This window comes from Mytilus edulis, chromosome 9, assembly GCF_963676685.1.
Source record: "Mytilus edulis chromosome 9, xbMytEdul2.2, whole genome shotgun sequence".
NCBI classification, from domain to species: domain Eukaryota; kingdom Metazoa; phylum Mollusca; class Bivalvia; order Mytilida; family Mytilidae; genus Mytilus; species Mytilus edulis.
In genome coordinates, this window is record NC_092352.1 from 30200816 (window position 1) to 30224306 (window position 23491).

The 23491-nt window shown below is 32.2% G+C and overlaps 2 protein-coding genes across 2 annotated transcripts; both read right to left on the reverse strand.

Moving 5' to 3' along the window:
• Positions 1-750: 750 nt before the first annotated feature.
• Positions 751-18318, reverse strand: LOC139488054 (UPF0489 protein C5orf22 homolog). Its single transcript, XM_071273378.1, has 4 exons — positions 17655-18318; positions 15729-15790; positions 10129-10254; positions 751-1990 (listed from the first exon to the last, which is right to left on the reverse strand). The coding sequence occupies exons 1-4, from the start codon at positions 17962-17964 to the stop codon at positions 842-844; spliced, it is 1647 nt and encodes a 548-aa protein (XP_071129479.1). The 5' UTR covers positions 17965-18318; the 3' UTR covers positions 751-841.
• Positions 18319-19706: 1388 nt separating this feature from the next.
• LOC139488065 (uncharacterized) lies at positions 19707-23086 on the reverse strand. The gene is made up of 4 exons (XM_071273405.1): positions 22343-23086; positions 21699-21760; positions 21198-21323; positions 19707-20872 (listed from the first exon to the last, which is right to left on the reverse strand). The coding sequence occupies exons 1-4, from the start codon at positions 22710-22712 to the stop codon at positions 19781-19783; spliced, it is 1650 nt and encodes a 549-aa protein (XP_071129506.1). The 5' UTR covers positions 22713-23086; the 3' UTR covers positions 19707-19780.
• Between the last annotated feature and the right edge of the window lie 405 nt (positions 23087-23491).

Below are 23491 nucleotides of genomic sequence, written 5' to 3' on the forward strand. Positions count from 1 at the left end.
TGAACAGTTGGTTGACAAATTGACATGCCTTTATGAAAAGTTGGTAGACAAATTAGCATGCCTTTATGAACAGTTTGTAGACAAATTAGCATGCCTTTATGAACAGTTGGTAGACAAATTAACATGCCTTTATGAACAGTTGGTAGACAAATTAACATGCCTTTATGAACAGTTGGTAGACAAATTAACATGCCTTTATGAACAGTTGGTAGACAAATTAACATGCCTTTAAGAACAGTTATTAGACAAATTAACATGCCTTTATGAACAGTTGGTAGACAAATTAACATGCCTTTATGAACGGATGGTTGACAAATTAACATGCCTTTATGAACAGTTAGTAGACAAATTAACATGCCTTTATGAATAGTTGGTAGACAAATTAATATGCCTTTATGAACAGTTGGCAGACAAATTAACATGCCTTTATGAACAGTTGGTAGACAAATTAACATGCCTTTATGAACAGTTGGTAGACAAATTAACATGCCTTTATGAACAGTTAGTAGACAAATTAACATGCCTTTTTGAACAGTTGGTAGACAAATTAACATGCCTTTATGAACGGATGGTTGACAAATTAACATGCCTTTATGAACAGTTAGTAGACAAATTAACATGCCTTTATGAATAGTTGGTAGACAAATTAATATGCCTTTATGAACAGTTGGTAGACAAATTGACATGCATTTATGAACAGTTGGTAGACAAATTAAGATGACAGCTGTATAAATCTCAAAGCACAAAAAATAAAATTGTAACATGTATTTAATACAAAATTCATTAAAAATAGAACAATAACAAATATTATGCCAAATGATTTTACAATACTTTTGCTGAATCAGTGTTTAATAACAATTTTTGGTCTTGAAATCCATCCCTTGACCCCACCCAATAGTCCTCCATCATAATGAGCCACACAATTATTATTGAATGTCTTATTTAGTGATGCCATTATATCAGATTCTATAAGTTTAAAAAATCGTCTAGGAGTATAGCCGTCACGTGATGATCTGCATATAGTCACAAATTTGACGGATTTGGTCTTTAAAGATTTAAAAATATTCTGTAATGTTGCTGTTCTTTCTGCTATCTCTTTTCTTGTAGGATTATGTATTAAAACTGAGGAATCTGAAGGAGTATTAGCTCCCATACATATGCCATACTCTGGTGGAAATGTGAATTTGTAAGTCTTTGGAGATGTATTTAAACAAAAGCCAACTCTTTGCATGGCTTTCAATTGCTTATTATTTAATTTTTGAAAAGAGTGTATGATTTCACTGATGGCGTATTTAAAAGCATGGTGTTGTTTTGAGCAGAGATGAATCTTTTTATTTTGCCATAAAATTTTCTGTAGATATGTATTAACATCAGACGTAATTTTTGCTAACTTCGGACAATTTTTGTTCATTGCAACTGGCTGTTTTGGGTTTTGACAAGTATAAAATCGTCTAAAAAAGTCTAAAGCTGTTGTCAATATATTGTCTACATATCTTTCTTGAGCAAGAGATTTTGGACATATAAGTTTATTTAAATAATTGTTTATGTGTTCCAGCTCCACTTCCTTCACTCCTAAGTCAAGAAGAGGCTGAGATGCGTAAACACATCCATAGTAATCCTCGTCCAAATCAAGAATAATCTCCTCATTATTTAAAAGCCATTTTGCGTTATTCACATATTTTACAGCAACATTTTCTTGTATTTCTTCATAAGTAAAGGTTCTTTGTATTCGACATTTACTTTTTGGTATGGAAACAACAGTCATATTATCGCTTTCGCTTTCATAATCTGCATAGAAGCAATTGTAACGGGAAGATTTTTGTTTGAATTCACACATACAGAAAACCTGATACTGAGTATTATCCTCCCTCTTTATGTTAGCTATTCCAATCTGATGGTGTTGGACAGAATATGACGAATTATGATTCTTTTTGTCCCATTCTGGCCATATCCAAATTACTCTTTTTATCAGTCCAGATATAATGGCTTCCTGAAAATATTTGTGAAGTAATTAGAATTGGGATACATAATGTCTCCTCTATTGTAGTTGACCATACTAAACACCCATATTGATTTGATGATTTTACAAGATCTGTGTAACAAGTATGACATGCATGCATCTCATGACTTACAAACCTGCTCGTGCATTTTTCATTGTTATTCAGCGCAAAATAATTATCTAAGAAACCTGGGACGATCTCATTTCCAAGAGGATTTCTATTGTCTACTTATTGTACTTCGAACTTATTTAACCGGTGTAGGTCTTTAAGGTAGCACAATACAAAGATTTTTCATCCCCAATCAAACATCTTTAAACTGATGTAATTCCACTCATCTTTCTTTAAATTTTATAAATGAGGTACCAAAAGAAAGAAGAAGGATTAATCTTTCAAATTGTGATAATTTCATTATGACAATTATTACATACCGGTAATTGATTGTTATGTAATTAGTTGCCATATTTTGAATGTCCATACTTGAATGAATTTAGCTTCTTTGTTATTCATAGCATCCAAAAATATTTTATAGATTCTTGCACAACTCAGTTTGATCTACAAAACTGTGTCTCAGATTTTTCCTATTGTATTTTATTCTCTCATAAATCTTCAATGAAGTTTGCAACATCATAAGAGACCACTAAATTTAATTGGTATAAAATTTGTTCTATTGATGTTTTTGGAAATCTGAGACACAGTTTTGGAGGTCAAGCTGTGTTGTACAAGAATCTATAACACATTTTTGGATGCTATGAAGAACAAAGACGCTAAATTCATTCAAGTGTGGACATCACAATATAGCAACTAATTACATAATAATTAATTATGTAATAATTATGTCATAATGAAATTATCACAATTTGAAAGATTAATCTTTCTTCTTTCTTTTGGTACCTCATTTATAAAATATAAAGAAGGATGAAATGAATTACATCAGTTTAAAGTTGTCTGATTGGGAGTGAAAAAATCTTTGTATTGTGCTACCTTCAATTGAGGTTCAATTTACTAAAAGTTAATCGGGCATGACTAATTAGATACACCCTCTTAAATTCAGGGGGTCTGAAATAGAATAGGGTAAACACCCAGCAAAATACCATAATTGACAATTTTAGAAATTTTTTGATTCAACATGCTTTTGGTTGCTTCAATATCAACGGTCAATAATCAAACAGTATGTTAGGGGAAATACTAACCCGTTTCAAACCAGGAGATGTTGGCTGCAATAGGAATTTATTTACAAAAACAGTTCATATCTCATTTACTTAGGCAGCAACCATTTGATTTTCTGGGGGGGGGGGGGGGGGGGGGGGGCTATGGATTGTTTTCTGGACAAACTTTTTTTTTCGCCTTCGACAATAAACAATGTATTTTTTTGGCGAGAAGTCGAAAACAATTTTTTTCTTTCAATTTTAGCATCACATATAGTGGCAGCTGAGGGTGAAACAAACAATTTTTTTCTCCCAAAACTGGAAACAAACTTTTTTTTCCAAAAAAATCCATAGCCCCCCCCCCAGAAAATCAAATGGTTGCTGCCTTATAGGGGCCGTTATTGATTGTTATTAACTGTATTCTATTACGGCATACGATTTACCTCAATCGAATGCTCTGCCTTATTGTAAAAAGTGCCACTCTAAAATTGTAATTATTTGCTTCAGGTTGATCCACTTGTCTTGAATATGCATGACATATTTGCAACGGGATATTAATGGAGCAATTAATTAATCAGCTTCATTTATTGATGTATAATCATTTGTCTTCAGTTGATAATTGTCTCAAACAGTTTTCCTATTTTTATATATTCCAATTTTATTTTCATTTGCATTTTAAAGCGAAAATCTAAGCATTTCTTCCATCATTTTTCTCGTTGCATTTAAATTTTTTTTAAACATTAAAAAACGTTGTCGTAGTGCACATCAGGGTTACAAATGTATCATTTCCAGCAAAACTAATAGGAAAAGGGATTAGAACAGAAAAAGAAAAACAATCTTCATTCAGTGGCAATAACTCTTATATTGAAGCGTACAGATATTGTTTTCCAGTTTAGATTGTCATGCTAATCGATTTTGTTGAAAAAAAATCATTTACAATTGTCCTTGCAAAAGTGGCAAAAAAGGTGTTAAAATCAGCCAAGCTAATTATTTGAAAAGATTTAGCCAACCTTTCTTGTTGTTACACATTTCAATCATTCAACTCGTGCATAGATTGTATTTCCCTCTAATGTTTTTAACGTATAGATAGCGTGAAGTTCTCACTACACCAGTCATAAGATAAACATTTCTACTTCGATCGGACAAAGTTGCACATTTATATATCCGATAAGCCAAACGAACACACCCAAGGCAAGGGTATACTGTGGGACAGGAGAGGCCCAGACAAGGCAATATCTCTATAACCAAGTGAATCATTTTGTTTTGAATAAAAGGAGATAAAGGTATACATTTATGCGAGAGCAACCCAAAGACACCGACAAATCAAAACATTAAGATTCAACATTCAGTTTTTATAGAAAGATGCGTATACAGAATTAAAAGTTCAAAACCGCCTCATGACTAAATAATAGTTATACGGAGTTAATTCAATAATATTTACTGTCAAATATTATATATCCCGAAAGGCACATTTGATTTAATATTATTTACCGTCAAAGGTATCCCAACAATCACAAGAAGTGTTTGGCTGAAATATTTCACCTGCCCAATTTTAATTTTGATCGGTGAATTTAAGAAGTTGTACTATAAACCATGAGAAGAAAAACACTTCACTGTATAATATAGCGGTAAATTAATGATGATAATGGATGACGACCAGCGGCAAATAAAATGAATATTCGGGACGATAACATGTAAATATGATATGAGTATTAACCCCGTTTTTTACTAGACTTGACACGCTGAGTCGTTTTTTTTTTAAACGTGTTATTTGACAAGATATAAGTTCGCAGTAAAATCACCCGACCCAGACACATTTTCGACTCTGAGTCGACCAGTCTGTGCTCTTACTTTATTATGTTTAGCGTTGAATTAACAAATACCAATTTTAACGTATTTGTGTTTGACCCGGTCGGGATTCGAACAAACGACTCCTCGCTCTCGAGGCGAACACCTTGACACGAGACTAATCAGGAGTGTGGTAGTACAGAATATCATACCAAAATAAACAGCTGCGCCATGTGCGCATGATACGCCCGACGTCTTCTGTGGAAGTTTTATGCAATAATCATAAATAGTTTGACTTTCTGAGGAAGTTTTAAGCAATAACCATTTATTGTTTTTGAGACACGGCGGGACATGTGAAACTCCCCACCCTGGGTTTTTTTTACAAATATATATCACTAAAATAAAATTTTGAATCAAACCAAAAAGTATACAGATCTTTAAATTAGTATAACAAAGAAGTGTGTACAGTTTCAAGCAATAATCATAAATTGTTTTTGAGATACGGCGCGACATGTAAAAAAAAACCTCCCCTTTTTTACAAAACACTCAATAACTCAAAAATAAATTTTGAGTCATCACCAAAAAGTATACAGATCTTAAGATTAATATAACAAAGAAGTGTGTAAAGTTTTAAGCAATAATCATAAATCGTTTTTGAGATACGGCACGACATGTAAAACAAGAGTGCACACGCTGAAATGTCTCGCCTTCTATACTAATCATTGATATTATGTTGATAGTCCTAAGTATAAAGCTTAGTTTTATTACAACTGTCTCATAAACTTAACATTAACCAAGATAACTAAACAAAGACCAATGAACCTTGAAAATGAGGTCAAGGTCAGATGAACCATGCCAGGCAGACATGTACCGCTAACAATGCTTCTATACAACATATATAGTTAACCCATTACTTATAGTTTAAGAAAAATAGACCAAAACACAAAAACTTAACACTGTGCAATGAACCGTGAAAATGAGGTCACCGTCAAATAAAACCTGCGCGACTGACATAAAGATCATAAAATATTTCCATACACCAAATATAGTTGACCTATGGCATACAGTATTAGATAAAAAGACCAAAACTCAAAAACTTAACTTTGACCACTGAACCATGAAAATGAGGTCAAGGTCACATGACATCTGCCCGCTAGACATGTACACCTTACCATCATTCCATACAACAAATATAGTAGACCTATTGCATATAGTATGAGAAAAACAGACCAAAACACAAAAATTTAACTATAACCACTGAACCATGAAAATGAGGTCAAGGTCAGATGACACCTGCCAGTTGGACATGTACACCTTACAGTCCTTCCATACACCGAATATACTAGCCCTATTGCTTATAGTATCTGAGATATGGACTTGACCACCAAAACTTAACCTTGATCACTGATCCATGAAATGAGGTCGAGGTCAAGTGAAAACTGTCTGACAGACATGAGGACCTTGCAAGGTACGCACATACCAAATATAGTTATCCTATTACTTATAATAAGAGAGAATTCAACATTACAAAAAATTTGAACTTTTTTTTCAAGTGGTCACTGAACCATGAAAATGAGGTCAGGGACATTGGACATGTGACTGACGGAAACTTCGTAACATGAAGCATCTATATACAAAGTATGAAGCATCCAGGTCTTCCACCTTCTGAAATATAAAGCTTTTAAGAAGTGAGCTAACACCGCCGCCGCCGCCGTAGCCGCCGCCGCCGGATCACTATCCCTATGTCGAGCTTTCTGCAACAAAAGTTGCAGGCTCGACAAAAACCCTCCCCCTTTCGTACAAAATACTCAATAACTCAAAAATGAAATTTTGAATCATCACCAAAAAGTATACAGATCTTTAGATTAATATAACAAAGAAGTGTGTAAAGTTTTAAGCAATAATCATAAATCGTTTTTTGAGATACGGCGCGACATGTAAAAAAAACCTCCCCCTTTTTTACAAAATACTCAAAAACTCAAAAATGAAATTTTGAATCATCACCAAAAAGTATACAGATATTAAGATTAATATAACTAAGAAGTATGTAAAGTTTTAAGTAATAATCAAGAAACGTTTTTGAGATACGGTGCGACATGTGAAAAAACACACACCCCTGTTTTAGTTACAAAGTGCCGTAACTCAAAAAGTTTAAATCTTATTTTTACCAAAAAGTATACAGATCATTTGACCATCATAAGAAACAACTATATTAAGTTTCATGAAATTTGGATAAGTCGTTCTCAAGTTACGGTGCGACATGTTTACGCCGGACAGATGGACAGACAGACAGACGGACGGACACCGGACATTTGTATACCATAATACATCCCGTCAAAATTTTGACGGGCGTATAAAAATCGGATACAATAAACATTACAGTTTAACAAAATTCTCACAGTTACTAAAGCGAGCTTTAAGTATCTAACCAAAATTGGATGCGTGAAATGATATTGCAAACTACACGTAAACAATTATGATCGAAGTCAGAGCAGATTTCATGGAACAACGCTTTCGGCAAATTAAAAACTCTTGTACCTCTTATTTGAGTGGTCCGAATGTGGCCAGCTGTTGCAAGTTAAAATTTCTGTTCTTTTTCAATATGACCCTCATTTTCAAGTGGTATTTTAAAGTTTCACGTTCAACCTCACTGTTTACCTTCTATTGCACGACCTATCTATTGTATTTAAATCTATTTGTTAAAGTGATGAACATGCATGAAATATTTGCCACTGGACGCAAAGCAAACAACAATCAATTAACTTCATAAATTGTTCCATGATTTTGAAAAATGCTAAAATGTACAATTTCCATTTAAATTTTTATGGGTTTTTTTTGTGTTTTTTTTCCTTCAATTTATTACATTACTGACTGCTTATTGAAAAGTTTTAAATATTTTTTACTATGCTTCTTATCTTATGTTTTAATACGATTTATAACATATGATTTTTTTGTCAGGCAATGATAAAATTAAGAAAGGTAAAAGTTTTTTCAGGGTTTTTTTCTTCATTTAGACACGAAAAAGGAATAATGGTCGACTAGAATGAAGGAGTTTGTTTTCATATAATACATTTAACATGCGAAAATATCTCAACTCAACACGTTTTGATTGGACCAGTGGAACCTAGTTGATGCTATATATGCTACATTTAGGTTTTTTAATACCATTTTATTCATTAAAGTTTGCATGAAAAAAAAAAATCTATTAACTGATTGGACTGAACAGACAACACTAATTACCTAATATAACGTAGTGTTGGAAAATTACAGAATCAAAATGAACATTTACAGGATGGATATTGTGAGGGACCTTATACATCTAGGTCTGTTCGATTATAAGTTCTGAAACAAGCAGTTTAAATATTTAATTGTCGGAAGAATTTACTTACTGTTTTTCAAAGATCAGGCCTTGCGGTCATAAAACTTTCGAGAACGATTTTTGTACTCAGACTCAAGAATCAACCAATCAAATTACTGGATTTCATGTTTTGAGCATGATTTTTGTGCTCCGAGCACTGAGCAAAGTTTTATGCCTTCAAGGCCAGGCCTTGCGGTCATAAAACTTTCGAGAACGATTTTTGTACTCAGACTCAAGAATCAACCAATCAAAATACTGGATTTTGTGTTTCGAGCACTTATTTTGTACTTGGGAGTACTGAGTAAAGTTTTATGTCCGAGAGCACTGGTCTTTACGAACTTTTTCATGATTACTGACAGATTAAAAACATCAAATATATATAAAAAGACGTTGTTGTGCAGACTATTCATTGGTCAGTTATAAATGAGGTCTGTATAGGGTTTTGATTGCCTCATTATATTAAATAAGAAATCGTTATTTCGAAAAGTTGGATTCAAAAATTGAATGTACCCCCTAAGTTTGTAAAACTATCATTTGGTGTTATTTCAATGCTATAACAAATTTATAATAAATAAATAATTAAATGATGTTCTGCATTTAATTGGCCGTTTCCATTGCAATTTGGTAACTGTTAATTGAACATATCAGTCTGAGTACTGTTTAACTATCATTTAAGTTGAACATATTTAGACTCGTCCAATGACTCGTCCAATTCAGGGGAATTGGGTTTCTGCAAGTGCTTTTTGTGTACTTTTCTTATGTTTTTGACGGTTTGTAAGTCAGTAAAAGTTCAATGATTAAGTTAATATTGACATTAAAAGACCTCCTCACAAAAAGGGCTGTTCAAATCCCCTGGCCCTTCAGGCTTGGGGATCTGAACATCCCTTTTTGTTCGGAGGTCTTTTAATAATCAATATTAACTTATCATTGAACTTTTACTATTACTTATTTTGAAGTAATAACTTGATTAGGTAACATGATGAGTATGATATTTCATATACAAGTAACTTAGTGAAAACAATGTACTATCTTAATACAAAACCTTAACCCCCCCCCCCCCCCCCCCCCCCCCCCCTTTTCCCCATATTATCATAGCAGGGACATTAAAATTGTCAGAACTAAATGTAAATCCCATTATTGAATCACTATTACAGAATTTGACAGAAACAGTTTAATCTCCTCAACAGCTGTAATGCTATGAATAAATATTTAAACATATATTTAAGTAATGTTATGCTGTAGTAAGACTTTAAATAGACATTAGGTAAAACATATAGCCATTGATTTGATAAAGTATTATTAATTCAATAAATTGCATCATTACTGTTGCCATTACAGTAAAATCAAAGGTTTGTCTTATTATTCTGTTATGTCACAATCTAAAAATAAAAGTCATTAGTAATGAAAGACAGTTAGTCATTACTGAGTACTAAAAATTGGATTAAAGTGAAAAAAAGTAAAAATTGATAAAAATATATCAGGTGTCAAGCCATCTGTTGCACTGATGAAATCTTTTTTTATAGCTTGTAAATTCTTGCATCAGAAATGTTTCATTTATCGATTCTGAATTTCAGGTCATGCTAGTCAACAGATTTTTTGCATAACATGAAAGCTTTTATAATATCCATATCATAATATAAAACATTTAGTTTTATATTATGAAAAAAAAGTAAGAGGGAACCAAAAGATAAAGTCTGAAAGATTACTACCTTAGGTAACATATATGGATAAAATTATTGAAACTTTTTGTGATGTATGGACATTGTATCATTTTAAAGACAATTGTGAAACTTGATACCCTATAAATGCTATTTAGCCATGGCATAAATAAACTTACAATTATAAAGACATCATTCCTTTGCATTAGTAACTTGAAGTCTTGTCTTGTTTTGGGCCATCTAAATGTTGGATAGTCTGGAAAATGTGAAGGTGGTGCCATATCATCATGTCCGTCAATGTGAATCTATAAAAAATATAAAAATGTTCTTATCTTACCACCACAGTATACAAAGCCTGTAAAACTTAGAAGCTAAAAATGGTTAAATGCTATTACATATCTTCAAACATTGGAGTTGCATTCATAAGTATCTGCAATCTGATTAAAATACTAGTACATATCCTGTGTCCTAAACTGCAATGATTTAACAGAACTCGGTTCTACTTTTTGTTCTGGTGATTATTACATCAGCATACTGTAAATTATGGACAATTTGTCATTATAGACTTAAAAGTGATTTTTATTTTTGAGATATTGAGAAAAAATCCTGTTTAATTCATATAAAACCAGATGCTCCGCAGGGCACAGATTTATACGACCGCAGAGGTTAAACCCTGTACGGTTGGGGAAAGTATGGACACAACATTCAAGCTGGATTCAGCTCTAAATTTGGATTGTGATTAAATAGTTGACACAGCTTAGGTTTCTGACACAGAATGAATGTGGTCTAATAAACTTAAAATTTGTTTTCTGCCTTTGAGCAATTCACTATGCTGTTGAATATTTATCCTCTCAAAAAAATGTTTGAAGAAATTTTCTTTTTATTTATGAAATCTGAAATGAGAAAAATTTACCCCCCCCCCCCCACCCAATTTTTTTTCATATCCCCTTTCCCTTATTCCAAAACTGATCTCAATTCAAATTTCTAATGGAGTTTGCAACAATAACTACTCATTTAAATACATCATATAATATCAAAATGTAAAAAAAGTGCTTGTTATCACTGAATGGTAATGATTGTTTTAATTTATCAGTTGGTAGTAAAACTAAATATACATTGTATAATGTATAAAACAATGATTTAAGTTGATTCAACTACTATTCTGGACAAAGAAAGATAACTCCAATTGAAAATTTCTTGTTATTGCGCAATATTGTGCAATAAGTTATTTCTTGCTATTGCGCAATACTGTGCAATTGAAAATACTTGCTATTGCACAATACTGTGCAATTGTAGATTTCTTGCTATTGTGCAATACTGTGCAATAGAAAATTTCTTGCTATTGCACAATACTGAGTATATACTGAGTATTGTGCAATTGAAGATTTCTTTCTATTGCTGAATACTGTGCAATTGAAAATTTCTTGCTATTGCACAATACTTATTATAATAATTTGGATCCTGATTTGGACCAACTTGAAAACTGGGCCCATAATCAACCAGATGCTCCGCAGGGCGTAGCTTTATACGACCGCAGAGGTTGAACCCTGAACGGTTGGGGCAAGTATGGACACAACATTCAAGCTGGATTCAGCTCTAAATTTGGATTGTGATTAAATAGTTGACACAGCATAAGTTTCTGACACAGAATGAATGTGTTCTAATGAACTTAAAATTTTTGTTTTCTCTTAGAGCAATTCACTATGCTGTTGAATATTAATCCTCTCAAAAAAATGTTTGAAGAAATTTTCTTTTTTATTGATGAAATTTCAAATGAGAAAACTTGAACCCAATTTTTTTAATCACATCCCCCTTTCCCTTATTCCAAAACTAATCTCAATTAAAATTTCTAATGGAGTTTGCAACAATAACTACTCATTTAAATACATCATAAAATAAAAAAATGTAAAAAAACTGCTTGTTATCACTGAATGGTAAAGATTATTTTAATTTATCAGTTGGTAGTAAAAAGTGAATATACATTGTATATTGTATATAACAAAGAGATAACTCCAATTAAAAAAAAATCTTGCTATTGCACAATATTTTGCAATTAGATATTTCTTGCTTACTATTCTGGACAAAGAAAGATAACTCTAATTAAAAAAAAATTTGCTATTTCACAATACTGTGCAATTAGATATTTCTTGCCATTGTGCAATACTGTGCAATTGAAAAGACTTGCTATTGCACAATACTTAATATAATAATTTTAGATCCTGATTTGGACCAACTTGAAAACTGGGCCCATAATAAAAAATCTAAGTACATTTTTGGATTCAGCATATCCATGATATCAAAGAACCCCAAGATTTCAATTTTTGTTAAAATCAGACTAAGTTTAATTTTGGACCCTTTGGACTTTAGTGTAGACCAATTTGAAAACAGGACCAAAAATGAAGAATCTACATACACAGTTAGATTTGGTATATCAAAGAACCCCATTTATTCAATTTTTGATGAAATCAAACAAAGTTTAATTTTGGACCCCGATTTGGACCAACTTGAAAACTGGGCCAATAATCAAGAATCTAAGTACATTTTTAGATTCAGCATATCAAAGAACCTAACTGATTCATTTTTTGTCAAAATCAAACTAAGTTTCATTTTGGACCCTTTGGACCTTAATGTAGACCAATTTGAAAACGGGACCAAAAGTTAAGAATCTACATACACAGTCATGACAGTTAGATTCGGCATATCAAAGAACCCCAATTATTTAATTTTGATGAAATCAACCAAAGTTTAATTTTGGACCCTTTGGGCCCCTTATTATGTTGGGACCAAAACTCCCAAAATCAATACCAATCTTCCTTTTATGGTCATAAACCTTGTGTTTAAATTTCATAGATTTCTATTTACTTATACTAACGTTATGGTGCGAAAACCAAGAAAAATGCTTATTTGGGTCCCTTTTTGGCCCCTAATTCCTAAACTGTTGTCAGCATATCAAAGAACCTAACTGATTCATTTTTTGTCAAAATCAAACTTAGTTTAATTTTGGACCCTTTGGACTTTAATGTAGACCAATTTGAAAACGGGACCAAAAATTAGGAAACTACATACACAGTTAGATTTGGCATATCAAAGAGCCCCAATTATTCAATTTTTGATGAAATCAAACAAAGTTTAATTTTGGACCCCGATTTGGACCAACTTGAAAACTGGGCCAATAATCAAAAATCTATTTCGATTCAGCATATCAAAGAACCCCAAGGATTCATTTTTTGTTAAAATCAAACTAAGTTTAATTTTGGACCCTTTGGATCTTAATGTAGACCAATTTGAAAACGGGATAAAAAATTAAGAATCTACATACAAGTTAGATTCGGCATATGAAAGAGCCCCAATTATTCAATTTTTCAAAAATTTTGATGAAATCAAACAAAGTTTAATTTTGGACCCTTTGGGCCCCTTATTCCTAAACTGTTAGGAAAACACTCCCAGAATTAATCCCAACCTTCCTTTCATGGTCATAAACCTTGTGTTTAAATTTCATGGATTTCTATTTACTTATACTAAAGTTATGGTGCCAAAACCAAGAAAAATGCTTATTTTGGCCCCTAATTCCTAAACTGTTGGGATTTCAACTCCCAAAATCAATCCCAACCTTCCTTTTGTGTTCATAAACCTTGTGTTTAAATTTCATTGATTTCTATTAACTTATACTAAAGTTACTGTACGAAAACCATGAATAATGCTTATTTGGGCCCTTTTTTGGCCCCTAATTCCTAAACTTTTGGGACCAAAACTCCCAAAATCAATCCCAACCTTCCTTTTATGGTCATCGATCATAAAACTTGTGTTAAATTTCATAGATTTCTATTTACTTAAACTAAAGTTATAGTGCGAAAACCAAGAAAATGCTTATTTGGGCCCTTTTTGGCCCCTAATGCCCAAACTGTTGGGACCAAAACTTCCAAAATCAATCCCAACCTTCCTTTTGAGGTCATAAACCTTGTGTTTAAATTCATAGATTTCTATTTACTTAAACTAAAGTTATAGTGCGAAAACCAAAAGTCTTCGGACTACGACAACGACGACGCCAACGTGATACCAATATTATACGACTAAAAATTTTCAATTTTTGCGGTCGTATAAAAATTAAAATGCGAGTTATTAAATTATTGTGATTAACAGCCTGTCACATTTTCCTAAATAATAAAAACATCGCAATAATTTCTGAATTTACAGTACTTAAAAACAGAAAGCAGTGGCGGATCCAGAACTTTTCCTAAGGGGGGCCCGCTCCAGTCATGCTTCAATGATTCCCTAATATGGGTCAGGATCCCTAATAGACCTTGAGATGAGGAACTCAGATGACGTAATTAAAAAAAAATATTAGTCCGCCATACAATTGTGGATGCTGTGATTTTAAAAATGGACATAAATGAACAATAAGAACTGTTTTATAGAGCTGATGTGATGAGAAAAGAAAGATGTAGATTTGACCTGAAATAAATTATTAGAAAGGACAATTTTTTTATTGAATTTTATGATCAGAATTTTGGGATTATTTCATGAGGAGAGTGACATTTTTCACCATCTTCCGGGGTCCAGCAATTTGCGAAAAAAGTAATCTCACTTGCCACCCCGAAAATTTAACCAGACATGTATAAATGTATCAGCTTCGATATGAGCCATCATACATGTTCAAGTAAACGATATGGACTGAGCAATGGAGGAAAACGTTACCATTACGGCCTATGGAGAATTAATTGTAAATGTATACCCATATAATAAACCAAATTTTTCCCACGAAAGGGGGGGCCCGGGCCCCCCAGGCCCCCCCCCCCCTGGATCCGCCTATGGAAAGTAGAACAGAGGTTTTCAGATCCTAGTAAGTGAAGTCTGGTCTTTTTTATCAGGTTAAAATATCTCAAACCATATGATTTCTTCATACCCTTACTTGTAAGAAAAGATACAAGTTTTTAAGTATTCTTTAAAAAAAAATTGTTCTTATAAGTTATTTTTATCAGACAACTAATTATCAATACTTCAAAGAATTGGATTCAGACTTTTTTTTCTGCAAAATTCTAACAGTAATACTAAATGAAAGCATCAAAAATGTAGATCAAAACCAATTTCAACTAATTAATAAATTGTGTTTCCAGACTAAAATAAATCAGCACACATCTAAAGGGTTTAGTGTAAAAACATCATACAGTAAATTCAGAAATTATTTCTGGTATTTATCATTGTGATTTTGTCGTTTTAGACTAAAATGCGATTTTCATGTTTGCAATATTGAGAAAATTCATGTTTAATTCTTAATAAAAATGTTGAAATGCAACTACAAACTATTGTGATTATAACCCTGTTGCATTATTTGCAATAATAAAAACATCACAATAATTTCTGAATTTAGAGTAATAATTTTTTTTTAAAAACATGACCATGTGCAATGTCAAAATATTAATATCAACAAGATGTACATGTAGGACAGAAAGTACATGTATATATAGCAATGTTTATATTTAGCTATGTAGGCACAAAAAAAAGTAAGTTCACTTGAGTCCAGCTGTTTTATTCTTCTCCACTTGTACATACGTATACACTTTCTGATATTTGAACTAAAAGTAACTTTCACAATATTCAATTTTCTGCCATCATTGTAAGAATTTCTTGTGTAATTTTTTAATAAAATCAGATATACATAATTATGTATATGTATCTGGTTGAAATCAAAGTGTCTTGGTACTACACATAAACCCCTATATTAAAGAACAATTAATTTTCTTTAATTTTTGCAGTCGTATACAAAAAGTGCAGTACTTACCAAGGTATTGCCATGTTGAGATATTGCTTTAGCATTAGCAGCATCAAACCAATAAGGTATAACTGAAATAATGAATACAATTATACACATAATCTATGTAAGGCTTTTGTAAGCTTAATACATACATGTGAAAAATAAACATGTACTTGCATATTTCTAATAAGCTTGAAAACTCTTAAGAGAACATTGTAATTGACAATGAGACAAATATACAGTAAAGACTATAGGACAATGTAAGTTCTTCAACAAGGAGCAAAACCAAAACTTCATAATAATTTTTAAAACTTTGTTGTTTGCATATTAAAAAGGATAAAGGAAATAAATAGAAGACTTAACAAGAATGTGTCCATAGTACACGAATGCCCCACTCGCACAATCATTTTCTATGTTCAGTGGACCGTGAAATTGGGGTCAAAACTTTAATTTGGAATTAAAATTAGAAAGATCATATCATAGGGAACATGTGTACTAAGTTTCAAGTTGATGTAACTTTAACTTCATCAAAAACTACCTTGACCAAAAACTTTAACCTGAACTTCGCACTATCATTTTTTATGTTCAGTGGACCATGAAATTGGGGTCAAAACTATAATTTGGCATTAAAATCAGAAAGATCATATCATGGGGAACAAGTGTACTAAGTTTCAAGTTGATTGGACTTCAACTTCTTCAAAAACTACCGTGACCAAAAACTTTAACCTGAAGAGGACGGACGAACGGAGGCACAGACCAGAAAACATAATGCCCCTCTACTATCGTAGGTGGGGCATTAAAATACATGTACATTCAAGTAAAAAGTTGTCAATATTAGCAGTTGTTACATTTGTAGGTTTATTCTTTCTGGATTAGCATGATTAGTCTTGAACATGCATGAAATATTTGCCACTTTAATAATGTTAAACAACCAACAATCAATCAAACTACATGTACAACTTAGATTAATCTGCCCTTACATTAGCTCCACAATCGATTGTTTTTCCGTGGTGTAACCTCCTGTATTTCAAATCAATGGGGCTACATATATTTAAAAATACTGAGGAGAACATAGTGATTAGCAATGAGACAAATTGACTAAAATGACAAATACTCTTTAATATAGGACACTGTACACCTTCAACAATGTTCAAAAACCAAGCGGTATAAAAGATTAAAAAAATCATTAATCATGTTAATGAAATAAAATATTTGATAATGGGTAAATAAAACCTAAATGCTGAATTAAGTGACAAATGACTGAAAGAATCATTTATAATCATGTGAATCATCATATGTTATTATGTTTAACATCCAGTGGCCAATATTTCATGAATACATTTGTACATGTATGAACCTTAAGAACAAATTAATGCAAACTTTTAGTCCAATTGGTCAAATTTTGGATCTGCAATACAAGTCAATCTGTACAATGTACATATTCCTTGTGTATCAGTATTTAAATTGTGTGTTTCAACCACAAAATTCTGTTGGACTTAATTTATTAAATAGACCTAGCTAGACTTTAAAACACCCTTGGGCACTACTACTTTATTTGAACAGATAAGTCAAAGATATTGATATTGATTATACATGTGTACATGTGTCTTTTAATTTTTATACAATGGTTTATTTGGATCCCTTGACATATTATACAATGTACATGTAATTTTTTTAGGCTATATACTCTACACACAGATGTTGAGCAATAAGACTTCCATTGAGCCCCCCTTTGTGACATCTTTATCTTCATACCTTTTTCCTTTTGTTTAACATGTGTTGTACATGTAGTTGATTTATCTTACACTTTTTTTTAAAGGATTCTGTTTTTGGAAGCCACATCAGAAAATCACTCTGGACATAATTATGACACAACTGGGAATTAATTGACTTGTATACCACTTTATCTTAATAATTATAACTGGCATAATGATATATCACATATACATGTACCTTCATGATGTTCTTCTACTACAAACAAACTCAATGGTGAGTTTGGACCAGTTCTTCTGGACCAGTTACCTCCTTTTCCATGGTAGACATTTGCGTGTAGCAGCTTCTTCCAAGGAACTTTGATCTGCAGTGGTTCACCTCTGATATACCTCTTCTTTATATCATGAGATCTTATGTCAAAATGTGTATTTGCTGTATTATACCTTAATAAACACAAGTATAGCACTACAATAGATGCAACAAAGGCAAGTCCAGCTATGTTACCTAGTATGGTTCTCCTACAAATTACTTTCATTCTTCGAAAAGTCATTTACTTAGGTGAATGCGATAATCTATGTGTCATGGCATTCTAAAGTGTTGACTGCACCATACAACGGAATATTAATTAATATAGTCACACGTTGAACAACATTACAATATGTACATGTCAGCTGGTCAGGTGAAACATCAACAGGAAGATCAAACTGTTTCTTTAGAGTTATCTTCTCCTGATGGAATCCTAACAGAGGCACCAACGGGTTATTTATAGAAACTAGTTTCCCGTTTGATAAAAAGACATTAAAGACAGTTTGATGGAATGAAATAAAAATCAAACTAAACAACATCTGTAAATTATCTACCGAGGTGAACAGAAATGTTGAAGGCAATACAATTTTATTGATTTAATTGAAACTGCGACACCTGCTCACATTCAGATTAAATTACTTTGGCTTTCATGAATACAGAGACATATAACAATGTTGTATTGAATTTTGACACCGATACATACAATTTAAATAAAACATTGTATTCATGTTTTGTAGTATTGCGAGATAAATTTATTGTTTGTTTTCATTCTTTTTTTGTAGCTGTTTACATAGCTAATTTACGATCATCAAGTTGACTTTGGTCCTTTTTTTTTTTAAGAAATCATATAATATATAGAGAGTTTTGATCTTTGATGGTGTCAATATAATTATTCTATAATATTTCTAAGAATATAAGTTATGTATATGTCTTTGTTAGAACAACGGCGTTTTAATCCCTCTTTTTCTGATATTTTTTGTGTGTTTTATGTTTCCTAAAACAAAATGATGTAATGCATAGAAATATTATGCACTTTTAGATCATTTTATTGGTTGAACCTTGTACTATTATAATATAATAGTCCCAACTATTATAATATAAAAGTCCCAGGTTGACTGACATGTTTTATATGAATTTTATAATTGAAATTGTGTACTAAAAACAAAATGGTACCGTTGTTTGAACTATATTCTAAATTTCTGTTTTTTTCCTTCTATCGTTCGTCTTAAACATGCATGAAATATTTGCCACTGGACATTAAGCAACCAACAATCAATCATTTACAGGAATATTGAATTGAATTTTTTCATGGACGAGGTATGAAAAAGCAATCATTGTCTGATGACATTACATGATGATTTTTTTTTTACCAATCACACATCCATAACAACGACAGCATCGATCGAATTGAAGTTCGAATAGGAGATATGGTGCAGTAAAATTTTAAATAAAACAGATATAATATGGCATATAGAAAATACTTTTAAATTACTTTTTATAAGGTGGATTCAGTGTTTATCAACCAAAGAAAGACTAATATCAACATCGACTTGACGGCCTCGATAAAAATAAGTAATATTATAGGATTAATAAATCTTTATATCCACCCATGCAACAAAAATCATCAATTGAAAATGATCTGCTTTAAAGGAGGGGCGAAAGATACCAGAGGAACATTCAAACTCATATATAGAAAACAAATTGACAACGCCATGGCTTAAAAAGAAAAGACAAACAGACAACCAATAGTTCACAAAACACAACATAGAAAAATGAAGACTAAGCAACACGAACCCCACCAAAAACTGGGGCTGATCTCAGGTGCTACGGAAGGGTATTAAAGGTCTTCAAATGGCTAATTTGATTATTTGCTGCTGATTTATCAAGAATGTCTGTCAGCGAAAAGCTGAATCTTTACGACGATGAATAAAGACACTGATTCGAAGTGCGCTTTCATTTGGGCAATATCAAAACTCAGTCACCAAATCATTCGAGACAATTAGAATTCGCGTGTAGCATGTAACATAAGTACAAATTGTTTATTACAGATACCCAAAACATTATAATGTATCCTTTAGATAAGTTCGATAGAACCAACCCTGTTTGTGTCCCAATATATGTCTGTCATAGTTTAATGTAAAACGAGGGAAAGATATATTAAATGATTTGAGCAGACTTGTTTCAATGAGTGGTAAGAACAAACGTGGTGCATATCCGTGTCTAACATTTCGACAAAACGTAATTGTCTTCACACTTTTGACAGGAAGTCGTTTTAAAAAGGGTCGTAATAAGTCAATTTTAGCTTTTATCTCCTTCATTGTTGGTCTGTGGGACGGCATAAATTTTGTGGTTTGTCCGAAAGCTTTTGATCCTTTGCAAAGACCAAATTGTCCTGGTGCTTTAACGGTAGTAGATAAACAAAATCCAGTTAGTTTTAGAATCCCTAGTTGTGGTATTCTCCTCTGAGTTAGACTTGTCGACATTTCTTTGATAAGGAAATCAACAAAGTGTGTATATTTTGAACATAAATATGGAATCTCAGTGTCAACTAGTTTACGCTTAAAAAATTTATAAATTTCTTCATCCATTTTAAAATTAGCCTTTTTAACACCAACACATTTTGCGAACGGTCCAGTTTTGATCTTTTTAGTATTATTCTTTGCACATTCCTTTTCTATTAAAGAATATTCTATAGCCTTCAACATTAGTCGATCTATGTATATTTCGTCCGGAATGGATTTCGGACAGAATAATTTCTTTGACAAATTATCAATTTTCTCCAGAACTTTACCGTCTGGGATCATTTTGGACAACATAGCAGATGGTGATATGTATCCGAAATATGTGCTATCAATATGCAATAAAATATCAGCTTGTGGCAACCAATTTTTTTCCATTGATTTTTTCTGATACGCCGTCTCCTTCAAGTTTTCAACAAGCACATTCATCTTCAGGTGGCATTGCGTGGTTGCCTTATTAGATCCTTGAATGATGCATTTATTTAATTGACAAGTACAGTAACTTATCCTAGTTTTCGTTTTGATCATTCCGATTCCCAACAATTGTTTCGAATATGCTGCCGAGGACGGTTTTTTAATCCACGAGGGTCGTATCCAAATTATTCTTTTGATAATTCCAGTTAAAATAGCTTTCTGAAAAATAAATCAGTAAAATAATTCGTATCAATTATTTTGACCTAATCAATAATTTTTTTCACAGAATTCGTTTTGACTTTTCAGATAATAAGGTATGTGTAAGATTGCATATATTTTTTTTAATAACAGTGTTTCAGATCATAGCAAGTGTGTCATTTCATGTTTAACTATAAGTGTCGATCAAGTCTACCCCCACGAACAGTCCATGTTTAATTAACTTTATCATAGCGTAAGCAGTGGGATTTTATTTGAAGGATAAAAGGGAGACATAATATAATCGTATGCTGTTTCCATCATAAAAACGAGACAGTCTGGTACTCACCATGAGAAATGTTCCTCCACTCTGCAATACGTAAAGCATTTCCTTGTCGTTCTGAGGCACTCTATGGAAAGGAAAATGTTGGAAATAAGGAGGGACAGACATATCTAATTGGTTGCTGAATAATATCTGAAACATAAAATTAACAGACAATAGAAACAGCAATGGAAAAAAAGACAGAAAAAAGACAAATATTCATAAACACCATTTTATTTTTTATTGTCAATCCAAACGTGTGTTTAGTGTCTGTGAAACTGATTAGAATTAGAATGAATACTTTTCTTAGTTGTGTTTAGTAGTCTTTTCTTCAATTCATCTCCTTTAATGCATGCTACTGTTGTCTTCGTTCTTTAAACACCAAACTGTGCTTACATAGCATTGAAAAAAAACATTCAATCAATTGCCAGGCATTTTTCAAACTTCTACATGTATTCCAGTAAGTGATACATCATTATCTGAATCACGGTGTCTTCAAGTTTTACAGTTATATAAAACATTACTTACCAGGGTATTGCCGGTCATCTTTATCATCTTATACTTAGCCATTGATAGCCAGTAAACCAGTGCTGAAAAAACAAGACACCAATTTATAACATTTTTTAACCAAGTAATTTCAAAATGACTAAACAAATTGATCAGTTATATATATATAAGGGAATATACAAAACATGTTTATATTTGGCCAACACGTAGTGGGTTGGAATCAAGATGGAGGGTCTCCAGGACTACTTTCCTGAAATATTCTACACTGGTTATCAACTAAACGTGAAATTTACAATTTTTCACTCAAAATGAAACGTGACAACCAATACGTATTGCACTGATATCGATTTTTTTTGCAATTAAGGACATTAATAAAAGAAAATACGGCCTAAATGTGACAGCACCATACCAAAACACTAGTTGAAAGATAGACATAGTTCAGAGATATCATATCTTACTTCAATGAATATTACACTCTCGAGGTGCATGAAGCTTCAAACAAATGATGAGTCTATACTCATGTTGTGAATAAATATACAGAAACGACTGGTCAAAGATCTGGCATATACACCAAAATCGGCAATATAAAATACAGCAAGGTTTCTAAAATCGACCTAAATGAGTTATAACAGAAAGCTCTTGTATGAAATTTTTAAATAACGTACCTTTTTCATTTTCTTCTACAATATTCACCTGTAGTTTATTTCTTATAAAGCTGACCTTCAATCCATCTTGTAATATCTTATCAGACAAAAAGGATTGCGGAGCCGGATTCTTCAGAACCAGAGCCTTTGTAATATTTGGCTTTATTGGATGTTGGACTTTCAGAGCATCGACAGCTCTTTTCAATACTGCATCCTGTGGCGCTCTTTTCAATACTACATCCTGTGGCTTCCAAATTAGTTTGTCTTTAAGTAACGGTACTCTCAAAGACTGCTGACTTCCAAGTTTTGTATTCTTATCATAAACATATACAATATATGCAACGAGAACTGCTCCAAACACAAATAACACTACTTTATCTACAAGTTTCATACTCACAAAATTAAGGGAAATTTTTCTGGATTAAGTTGTGAAATAAAATAGAATTTCTGCAACATATGGTGGGGATTTATGGAAAATACATAGCATTACAACATAATTCATTAAGAATAAGTACACTCTAATGTCGCATGCTTCATGTGTCCATGTATGTTTGAGTCTATACAAAATACGATCAATCAAATATACATTTCATGTAAATGAAACCTGCACTAAGTATTCTCAAGGATTTGAACGGTAAACATCCTTGGAATTCTAAATCATAAATCTATAAAGGAACAGGACTTCCTATCGGTAAACATAGTCAACACAACATATATGAAAAATCAGGACATGGGGTATGATTTCGAGTGAGACCACTTTCTACTGAGAGTCCAAAAATGCATAGATGCATGAAATCAGATAAAAGTCAATAGGCAATAAATAATCGATTTAAAATATGTATTTATGAACACATGGGATGCTTGTTCTTATCTGTTTTATGAGACTTTATAAGCGTTACAGTTTATACCAAAGACGTTTATACTAACTATTTTCTTCATATATATTGGCAGACATCGTGGTATGCAAAGTTTATTCTAAAACATTTTCCGTATGCTATCTAGAAAGGCTAAAGTATGCCATCACTAACTTGATTTTATATACCACTTTTACGGAGATTCGGATGTTTAAAATGGTACTATTGTTTTTGTTAAAAAAAAGTTGGCTTTTTATTGTAATTATAACGTTTATTTTTATAAACAAATTAGTTGATTCTCAAATTGAAGGGTGTG

Coding starts and splice junctions, on each gene's coding strand:
- LOC139488065 (XM_071273405.1), bottom strand. CDS start 22,712: ATGAAACTTGTAGATAAAGTAGTGTTATTTGTGTTTGGAGCAGTTCTC. Junction 21,761..22,342: donor TGTAGAAGAAAATGAAAAAG/GTACGTTATTTA, acceptor TTGTTTTTTCAG/CACTGGTTTACTGGCTATCA. Junction 20,873..21,197: donor GTGGAGGAACATTTCTCATG/GTGAGTACCAGA, acceptor TTTATTTTTCAG/AAAGCTATTTTAACTGGAAT.
- LOC139488054 (XM_071273378.1), bottom strand. CDS start 17,964: ATGACTTTTCGAAGAATGAAAGTAATTTGTAGGAGAACCATACTAGGT. Junction 15,791..17,654: donor AGTAGAAGAACATCATGAAG/GTACATGTATAT, acceptor TCATTATTTCAG/TTATACCTTATTGGTTTGAT. Junction 10,255..15,728: donor CTCAACATGGCAATACCTTG/GTAAGTACTGCA, acceptor TATTTTTTATAG/ATTCACATTGACGGACATGA.